We start from the raw sequence: 11,659 nt of genomic DNA on the forward strand, positions 1-11,659 counted from the left end.
TTATCTATATGTGTATATATATTATATATATATATATATATATATATATGTATTGAGAGAGAGAAAGAGATAATCAACTATAACTGATTATTTGCCTCATCTATTTTTCCTTGCTATATAGCACTGTGATAAAAGTATTGCAGATGAAAGGGTAAAAATGATTAACGATTAGGATAAATTGACAGAAAAGGGAGTAAATAAGACACGGAAAAGGAAAGGGGGAGAAGAAAAAGCTTTATTTTTGCATATATTTTTTTTTTTTTCTACAGATTTGCCAATTTATCATCAATCCATACATCTGATATGCCATTGTCACATTTAGAATGAATCCCGTGCACATGCCTTGCCACCAAGGGTTTATGCAGCATTTTTAGTAAACCCAAAGTGTTAGAGACTCGGTGGCTGAGTGTGGCCTAGAAAAATGTTTAAATTATTATGATAACAAGGGATAGTCACGTGCATTGTGATGTACAAGTAATAGGGAAAGATTATGTGCGTAGTAATTGTTTTATCCTTGTGATTCAACAATGTCTAGGCAAACTCGAGGATGTTTCCGTGTATTTAAGAATAAAAATGTATTTTTTTTTAGATTTTTAAAATAAATTACCCTTTTTATATGTAATCATATATTCGCTGAAATACGCGTTGTAAGCGAAGGTCATCCTCTGTTTATTGGAACTTTTTTATTTCAAAACTAGAAACAATACAGACCTAAAGTCCAACACACTTTGTGAACGAAAGGCACTGGCCAAGAAGAGCAAGAAAGACAAACATAGCTAGCATGGACTGCACTTAGGTACCTGAGCAAAAACTGCACATAATATCTCGTGACGTAAATCCGTTTCCACGAAGTTGAAACCCAAAGGCGATCACCTGGAGAAGGAATGTTGTTCACTTTCTCTGAATTGACGGACTTATATGTTTTTAAGTATCACTTTCAAGCGATATTTAAGACAGTTTGTTTGTTATATTGTGTGATATTTGAGCGTGCAGGTCTACCTTTTATATGAACGACCATGTGTGTTCTCGTCTCCATGGCTACACAAACTCATCTCTCTCTCTCTCTCTCTCTCTCTCTCTCTCTCTCTCTCTCTCTCTCTCTCTCTCTCTCTCTCTCTCTCTCTCTCTCTCTCTCTCGTCTATCTTATAAATGCATTCACTTGATAGGTATCCCCCCGGATATATGTAAAATCTAAATTGTTTGACAATACCATGAACAACCTCGATGACTCCCGCTTACGTCACAGTTCCGAGAATAAGCAGTCCACAAAACATTTTTTGTGAACCAACTATCATCCTTTCAAGGCTCAAACACTTGCCAACAAAGTGAAGATAAGTTTTCCTACTTTCCCAAACCCCGTTCCAAACACACACAGCATGACTCAGGGTCACGTGATAGAGGATGATAAGCCAGATGGACTCCACTCACTATATATTGCGTTCACAAGGCTTGTTCATGCCAGAAGAAAATTTGCAGTAAGCGAAGGGAAACCATGGCATCACTAAGGTTTACACTGTGTGCTGTTTTCTTTGTGGTTCTAATGGTATGTATAGGCTGTGACGAGAGACAAATTACCTTTTAGAGGAAAATTCAAGGATTGAAATGCTCAATTGTAATTTGTATACCTGTATTGTCTAGCTGTGAAATTGCATATTTTTTCACTCACTTCATTTTACATTCTTTCATAAAACGAAAAATACAAATCATACAAGTTTCCACTGATAAACTTAGATGAGTTTGAGTTTTCGTTCCTCAGATAATTTCCCTTATGAATTAATTCAAAAATTGTCAGTTTCCTTCCCACTGTGAAATTCGTAAAGTTTGGATATATAATGCCTTTTTTCAGGCAGCAGATGAAGTGAAGTCGGAATCCCCTATATGTCGGGTAGACGGCTACTCGGAAATGGCCGGGAAATGTCCCGCCTATCTAAGGTAAACAGTTACTTTCTTTTGCTCAGTTTTAGATAACTGGCTGAGTAGGTTGGTCGGAACTCATTAATTATATAAATAGGATGATCTTAGCTTACGTGTATCTTCATTTTTGTCAGTAGTTATGTGATTTCATATTGGCACGCGACGCCATACGTTCATAATATTTGGTGATATGATTTCACTTCTCCAAAATAACAACAACCACACATAAAAAAAAAACGACATCAACTAAACCCTACACCTACACTACCAATATAGAAAGAACTAACGCTTCCCTTCAAATCTACTAGCGCTCAAAAGTACCCTGCCGATGCCGACCTGAGACGTCTTGAATGCGAATGCGCCCACCACAGCGACTGCGCGAGCGGCCACGTGTGTTGCGTGGGTCAGGGCGGGTTCACCACCAGTTGCTACACACCCGAAGCATAGGAGCCGGAGTTTCGGTTCGTGAGTTGTGGTTGGCTGGTTTGGGTTGGCGGGTGAGGAGAGATCTAATGAAGTAAAGAGTGAATGTCACTTTCTGGTTTGATTTTATTTCCCTGTGTTTGTATACACATAAATTCATACATGTGTGTATGTATTTGTGTGCATATATACATATACATATATATATACATATATACATATATATACATATATATATATATGTGTGTGTGTGTGTGTATACATACATATATATGTATATTTATATCTGTATGTATGTATATATATGTGTATATATATATATATATATTCATATCCCTCGACCTGCGCATGAGCGTCAACCCACTGCATGCATGACCTCTGCATGACCTCACACCGCTTTACTCCGACTGCGACGGACTGACGGAGCCCGTATGCGCGGACAAGACATGGGGGTTTGTTCGGGTTGGGGTTTCGGTGCGGTCGGCCTCGAATGGGGTTGCAGCGGGTAGGACGGAGGACGAGAAAGGGCCTCGGACGGGTTTGTGGAGGGAAGTGACGATGACCTTATTTGTCATCCTGTATTTCCGGTCTGTTGTGTTAATGTATGTTTACGGATCTGGTGATCAACCGGTGAATATGTCATTTATAAAGTGGCTTTGCACTCCCTACTTTACTTACTATTACTCTAAATCTACAGTACTAATAAAAAGGGAAAACTAAGAGTAAAAAAAATAGAAACGAATGTAAAATCGAGGTTATTATAATATTGAAAACACAAGACAGACATCGTGATAACTGGTGAGTAAGTAGTAAATATCTATTGATAATAATGATTAATATTGAGGAGTGTAACAGAGCTAAAACACAAGCTAAAGCATAAGTAAACATAAGAAACAATAAATAAGAAGTGGTTATTACAGCACAACTAACACATAAGAACGCTACACACTTCTGATTAGACTGTGGGCATGAGATTGAAAGAAACAAAAAGATATTTATGAATTATGATTCGATATAAAATTAGATTACCTTAGATTGGGTTCCGTCATGCACCCCGTTCTGAAACAACCGGTGTCATTGTTAAGGAACGACAGATACGTAACGATATATATTTATATATGCATATAGATATAGGTATTTGTGTGTGTAGATATGTATACATATATATGCATATACATCCATAGACACACATACATATGCATATATATAGATATAGATATATATGTATATATATATATATATGTATATATATATACACATGTATATATAATGTTTTCACAGATATACACACATATATATGAAAGTTTGTGTTCACCCACCTACACACACACATACATATATATATATGCATATATGAATATATATATGATATATACACATATATACAGTATATATATGTATATATATAGACACACACACACACACACACAGGGCCGGCTTATGGCATTAGCATACAGGCGGTTATCTAAGGCGCTACCTTCTACAGTAGGTTCCCTACAAAAAAAAAAAAAAAAAAAAAAAAAAAAAATGATAGAGAGAATAAAGATGACTTCAGTCTGCAACTATTCCGATCATATTTTATATACATTATGTGTTTTACATTGGCAGTGTTGTTTGAGAGGGAGAGGCGAGAAAACCCTATCTTGCCTAGGACGTAAAATTGCAAGAGCGGCCTGGCACACACATACATTACCGAGACACAAATAGATACACTGACAGAGGCATACAAACACGTGTATGCATACAGTATCATGATACTATGCGCTTCATCGTCAGACAGAGCGATTCTGGTTTATATAGGAATCTTATTTCAACAAGTACTTATTTGGTATAACCTAACCAAGAAATTAGACAATTTGATAGTTATGTAGATTGAATGAGAAAAATAAGAATGTTCTTCTATGACCTAAAAGTTACTTGAAGGAAAACTTGAAAAACATATTAAAAATGCCATACATATTGTTAACAGATAATGTTTAGATCATAATTTAGACCTTTGATTCCTAACTTTTTTCCAGGCTAGCGCCACCTTGGTTTCTAAGTTTATTTTTTAGCGCCTCCCCCCCCCCCCCCCTCAAACACACATGGGAACACACACCTTTCTTTTTTCTGTATGGTTTACTTTGGAAACAACCAGATTAAACAATGTTGTATTTCACAAACCTCATTTAGTATACCCATCTGTTTACCAACCTTGTGACAAAACAAGTTACTTATTAACTGCTACTAATGCCATCCTGTCGCCCCCTGTCGGTAGGGGGGTAATAGGATGGCATTAGGAGCAGCTGATAAGCATTTCTTTCTTTCTTTTTTTTACAGAATTGCTATAGATCTATTGAATTAGGTTATTTCTCTGTTAAAGGATATAACTAGCTCCATAGACATTACCTATCTACTCATACATGAGTAATGATAGCGAGGTTTCACACACACGAATTTCTAAATCAATTTCCACCGAGTGCCCGCGGGGAGTGTGTGAAACCTCGCTATCATTACTCATGTATTGACTAGATAGGTAATGTCTATGGAGCTAATTAGATCCTAGTTGCACACTCCTTTTAGTGGGTCGTGTGGCATGGTTGGTTTAATACTGGCCCTCCAGTTTTATACCCGGAGTGACCTAGGTTCGAGGCCAGGTCAGGGAGGATTGTTATATATCTATGTCAATGCGGCATTGCATTATTCTATCTTTTATATATATACATATATATATCATACATATATATATGTATATATAAACACTGACACATATATATGTATATATATATACACTTATATATATGTGTATGTATATGTATATATAAATATATATGTATGCATATATATATATATATATATATATATATATATATATATATGTGTGTGTGTGTGTGTGTGTGTGTGTGTGTGTGTGTGTGTATTGAAAATGACGTAAGGCTAATCCATATAAGTAATATCATGGTATTAGACCGTTCGTGTTACGCTTTCTGATTATTTATAAAAAAAAAAAAAAAAAAAAAAAATAGACTTCCAAATCTAGCTTGGTGTTTTACCACGTTCTGCCAACATACTGAAAAAGTAAAGCAGCATGTGCCTTGAAGTCACATTTCTCTCCCGCCACTTTAGGAACTTAAGTTTATGAATGGAAAAGGTCTTTTGACCCGTAAAATTCATCATTAAGAACAAAACAGAAAGGAGGTAACGTGAAAAAGATAGACGGAACACAGCCAGTGTGAAAAAAGAAAAAGAAAATCTGAAACTGTTTCGATATGCTTCAAAATGATTTGCACATCATAATGAAATACAGAATATATATATATATATATATATATATATATATATATATATATATGTACAAGTTCGCCTTGGCATTCTTCAGCTACAGACATAATATCTATCTTTTAAAATAATCATGAATTATTTGTTAGATTTTATTTATTCTCATGGATGATGAAATGCAACAAAAACTACACCAATACTTCAGTATCAGTGCAAATAATGGTGATCCTAATGGGAATACCGACCATGATATTACCCATAGTAGAGTTAATAACTACAACATGAAAAGGAAGAGGAAGAAGAGAGCATGAACCAGACTACAAAGAACAACTATAATAACAATGGCGATAATGAAATCCAATTTCAATATCAGCATGACGCAACCTGAGTAAAAAGAAAGAAAAAATAAACATAAAGTAAAAATACAGGGAAAGGATTACACTTTCCATTTTGGGAAATCCCCTGCACGTGAAAGCCTTCTGGCACAATATGGTAATGGTAATACTTGCGTTGCTTTCCAGTGACCGTCGACACTCATTATTTAAGACCAGCTCACTGTTGCTGCCGACACAGATACTCGAGTCTGCGGTGGAAAAGAGACCTCTACTTCTCGTCTGCGAAATGGCCTTGCGCTTGTGTTTTGTTCTGGCTGCTCTGCTGATGGTGAGATATGCAATTGTAATGCTATATACATAGACATATACATATATATGTATGTATGTATACATGCATATATACATATTTATTCATGCATACGCACATGTATACGTGTATATATGCATACATACATACATATGCATATGCAGACACACACACACAATGTTGTGTGTGTGTGTGTTTGCGCCTGTACGTGTGTGTAATACACTTCATATGGAAATACGGATGTGTACCCCCTACATACATGTTTGTGTATATAATATATATAAATAAACATAAATATGCACATATACTTACATACTAATGTATTATACTTTTCTCTTAGGCAAGTTTTGTTTGCGGAACACCCTTCATTAAAGAAAAGCCTGGCCTATGCCCCGGGCTCAAAACCCTCAAAATACCTGGCCATGAGTAAGCATACTGTTTATTTCATTTTTATCACAAAGCGTGTTAGCAATGAAATCAAATATGTGACATTCATTGTTTTGAAATGCAAATTAATGTTATTGTCGCATTTGCATATCATAGCAGAAATTCATTTACCTATATATTAGATTAGTTTATGGAGGAAACCTGTTCTTAGGTCTCATTTTACTCCCGCACAGGAGCCCTTGTCGCAATGACTATGACTGCCCAACGATTCAAAAGTGCTGTCCCTTTGGAGCTCCTGAAGCCAACGCTAGAATATGTGCAGATCCCTATTTTGGCTCCCACCACTGAATGGCAACTGCCTCTGAATTTATAACAGCAAGCACGTTATCAACTCGGCCGATACAGAGATTAGGCTAAGAATGCAGGTACACCCACAAGCAAGCATATTACCTACATTTCTTCAAAGTAAAATTTGTGCTGCTACTATTTTCTCAATCTATTGTTGATGGCTACAAATGTATTGACTGAATAATAAATTGTTATAAATGGTACTGTCCTTTTCAGAGTACTAAAGAAAATAATAGAAAAACAAAAAGTTATCAAGATAAATTCCAAGAAATACAAGCTAATAAACTTAGATATTTAGTATTTTTTAATAATTAAGGACAATTTTGACTATAGAAACGGTGTTTTCTTCGTGCACCTTCCGAAAGACTATAGATCTATATGCTCCACTCTTTTTAACAGAAATTACTCTTTACCAGGTTAGTGATGACGCTTAAGACAATGCTAATTGACAGATGAGTGGTTGGTGTATCTTCGCCTCGACAGAAAAAAAGTTTAGATTTTAGCTGTACCAATTAGACTTTCTACATAACCATTTTCGCCTCCCTATAACATTTCGTACGTGTGGATAATCACTAACCTTATATTCTGAAGTCAAATATTCTGTAAAGCATGTCTGTGTCCACTCACATACAAACCAGCTCCACTTTGTTTCCTTCCCCAGCAACGACCATTGCGCCATACCATCGGATCCTCATTGGATAAAAGGGCAACACGTGGCCCCGTAAAGCTTCAGTTCAGAGCCGCTTGCTCATCCGGTCCAACTGATTTTTTTTTTTTAATGATGACTTTCCGAGGAATGAATGCCTGCGTGGTGTGTGTCGCCGTGATGCTTACGCTGGTTGGTGTTTTATATTTTTCGTGTTTTATCGTTTTTCAGTTGTTTATTAGTATGCGACATATCGAGTGTGTATTTATAAACATATGTACGTGTGCGCGCGCGCGCGTGTGTGTGTGTGTGTGTGTGCATGTGCGTGCGTGTTTACATTTGCGTGTGTGTGCTTGTTAATCAGTCAAGATTATAATTAATCTAATAACCATGGAGATAGAACATAGTGCATATATTCTTTCCTGTTCGGAGCCGACCGCACCGAAACCCGAACCCGAACAAACCCCCTGTCTCGTCTGCGCATACGGGCTCCGTCGGGCTCGCAGTGAAGCGGTGTGAGGTGATGCTGAGGGCAGGCAATATTAAATACTGCGTGTAGATATCTATACATACATATAAAAGGTTGATATATAGATAAGGTTGACGCTCATGCGCAGGTCGATGGTCAGGCATGTGATGAAAAAAAAGCATTTATACAGATATATGTATATAATATATACACATACATGCATATATATGTATGTATGCATGTATGTGTATATGTGTGTGTATGCAACGTATGTATAAGTATATATATATGTACATATATATACACATGCATATGTACATACATTATACACACATTCACATACACACATATATATACATATATATGTATGTATGTGTGTGTGTAATGTACGTAATATATATATATATATATATATATATGTATATATATGTACAAACACATAAACATATATATGTATATGTGGGTACATATATATGTTTATATATATATGTGCACCTCGGCAATAACCCCAACCTACCCAAGAGACGCATTGCGCAGCTTGGCAATGAGCTAGATGCGTTTGGAGTGGACACTGCTACTCTCTCAGAAATGAGCCTTTCGGACACAGGGAAATGGAGAAAGAAGACCCCTACCTTCTCTGGCCCGGCAACCAAATGGGATCTGAAACGTACCTCCTGTACCGTCGTCACATTAGGAGACTCCAGCGCATTCAGATGTACCAATTGGGACATCTCAAAATCCGCTGACAGGGCAAGATCATCGATGTAGAAGTACGAAAACAAGCAGGCATTCCCAGTGTCGATGCAGTTCTAACACAGAACCAGCTGCGATGGACTGGTCATGAAGTCTGCATGGAGGAATCACAGATCCCCAAAGCTGTATTTTATGGCAAACTTTTCGAAGGACCAAGGAGAAGAGGCAGACCCAAGCTAAGATTCAAAGGACTGTCTCAAGAGACATCTCAAGGCCTGTGACACTGAAATCAACTCCTGAGAACAGAAAACAACAGACAGGCCCGGATGGCATTCCATTGTTAAAGGTTACGTTTCCATCATAGACAACTTTCCAGCTGAGGAGAAAGCAGAGCGCAGTCGAAAGCGAGCCACAAAGGGCACCCAAGGCACTGTTCCTCAAGCTGATTTGCTTTAATCTAGCTGCCACCTTTGCGGCAGATATTCGCACCAGATTGGGCTCCATGCTCATGAACGACATTGCCGAAGTCGTTCAATGCTCCACAGGAGTGACTATATATGTTTACATATATATGTGTATACATGTATATATATATATATATATATATATATATATATATATATATATATAATGTGTGTGTGTATGTGTGTGTGTGTGTGTAAGTTTGTATGTGTGTGTGTGTGTGTCTGTGTGGGTGGGTGTGGATGTAAACAAATATATATATATATATATATATATATATATATGAATGTGCGTATAGATCAGTCATAGCAGATAGGGTACAATAGACAACCTATTACGAATCAAACAAATGTATTTATTCAAATTTTATTCTGAAGGATCAACATTATTTACCATTACAGACATCTGACGATCGCTCACGCCGAACGATGGTTCTTCAAGGCAGTCGACTCTTAATAACCTGCAATTAAAAGGACCAAATGTCATAAGTCCATCGTTATCCACAAAATAATAAACCCATACATGTTCACCAGAGAGTATTTATGTATTTATTTAACTGAAAGCTTACAACAAGATAGCAAATGGATAGTAGAATATTCCAAATCCAGATCCGACATCGATACTTTTCCAAACTTATTATCTCTTTCCTCCCTAACCTCCCCCCCCCCCCCATATCTATTTATAAACCTACCATAATTTTATCAGTTATCCGATTGCTGCCACGGGATCTATACAAAGAGTACCACAGCAAGCGCCAGTCGGGCAGCATTTCATCCGGCCAACGCAGTCGAGATCCGAGCGGCATGAGTAGAAGTCAGGTGGGAAGTCAGCACGGCCGCCAGGGGAAAGCGGGCTGGTGACGGCATGATCATAATGTTAATGCCATTGATGTTTATGATTATCATGTTGGAAGGTTGGTGATGCTGGAGCTTAGGATGATGATGTTTGAATGCTAAGAATGTTTATAATAATACTGTGGGTTAGGATAAAGTTAGAATGTTAATAATATTGGTGTTTTCGATAATAATGGTAGAATGTTAATAATTAAGGTTTTAAGCAGGGGTGTCAATTGGGATGGGGGCTGAGGGGCAGTAGTCCCCCCCAAGACTCTGTTTGCCCCCTTCAATGTCTGTCCCCCCCCCCCCTCCCCCCAAGACCCACAACAACTTTTAAAGACATACAAAGCAGAACAGACTGGCACAGTAACTATCCCCATCAGCCTCCTCTTAATTGACACCCCTGGTTATCATCGATCTTTATATATACCTTTAAACTGTATATTTATATACGGCAATACTAGATTTAGCCTCTTAACCCATAGATTCACGAGCAGATGCTTCCTTCTAAACATGTATGCTTTGTGATTACATCGTATAACCAGCACAACGGTACTCACTCTCTTTCCCTAAAACTGTGTTACAAGTAGTGGTAGGAGAAACTACAACATGTGAATAAATACATATATATGAATACCAGAAAAAATGTTATATATAGAAATTTTAAATACATCATGACATTTAGTCAATATAGACTTATCATTAATCCAATAGGATTTTATTTACTCTATTGAGTGTTATTCACTATTGCCCCCCCCCCCTCAAGCAAAAGCTAAAATGACGCTCCTGGTTTTATGATAATATTAGAATGTTAATAACGTTGGTGTTTATGATAGTAATGTTAGAATGCTGATAAAGTTGTTTATGAAAAAGTTAGAATTTAACGATGTTTATGATTATAGTGTTAAATCATCGATAATGATGGTGTTGATGATAATTATGCTTGTGTTAATAATGATAATGACAATTAAAATGTTAATAATGTTGGTGTTTATGATAATGATAGAATGTTGGGGTTAATGATATAATGTTAGAATGTTAATAATAATAGTAATTATGATGATGATGAAGTTATTTATGATAACACTGGGGGGTCTAGGAGGTAGTAGTAGTTGTAGTAATGGCAATGATAATAACATTATAGTTATCATAATGTTCATTATCACCACCACCATTTTCATCACCAACATCATAGTCATTATCACATTCATTATCAACACAATTACCGTCATTATCACCACCATCATCATGGCCTCGCTACACTCACCATTGACTCCCCCCCCCCCTCCCCATGCCTTTAACACACCAACCTCTTATGAATTTGCATAGAGTTGCCGCTGCATGGTGGGAAAAACAGGTTGAACACAATAATGAAATAAATCAATGACAACAACGATAAAGTGGTAATAGTGATGGTAAGTATGAGGATATGGATGAAGGAGGTAATAGTAATAATGATGATAATAATAATAATAATAAAAATAACAATAGTCTTAAAAATAACCACAAAGACATAATTTGATGATGTTATCAATTATGGAAACGGTTATCTCTATTAAGATTGTGACAATGATTGTTTT

The 11,659-nt window shown here is 36.7% G+C and overlaps 1 protein-coding gene across 1 annotated transcript; it reads left to right on the forward strand.

The window, feature by feature from the left end:
* The first annotated feature begins 6,070 nt into the window (after window positions 1–6,070).
* On the forward strand, window positions 6,071–7,176 carry LOC125027586 (WAP four-disulfide core domain protein 18-like). The gene is made up of 3 exons (XM_047616690.1): window positions 6,071–6,259; window positions 6,579–6,664; window positions 6,859–7,176. Exons 1-3 carry the CDS (start codon window positions 6,086–6,088, stop codon window positions 6,971–6,973), a joined length of 375 nt encoding a protein of 124 aa, XP_047472646.1. The 5' UTR covers window positions 6,071–6,085; the 3' UTR covers window positions 6,974–7,176.
* Window positions 7,177–11,659: the final 4,483 nt, after the last annotated feature.

Source organism: Penaeus chinensis, chromosome 7, assembly GCF_019202785.1.
Source record: "Penaeus chinensis breed Huanghai No. 1 chromosome 7, ASM1920278v2, whole genome shotgun sequence".
NCBI classification, from domain to species: Eukaryota; Metazoa; Arthropoda; class Malacostraca; order Decapoda; family Penaeidae; genus Penaeus; species Penaeus chinensis.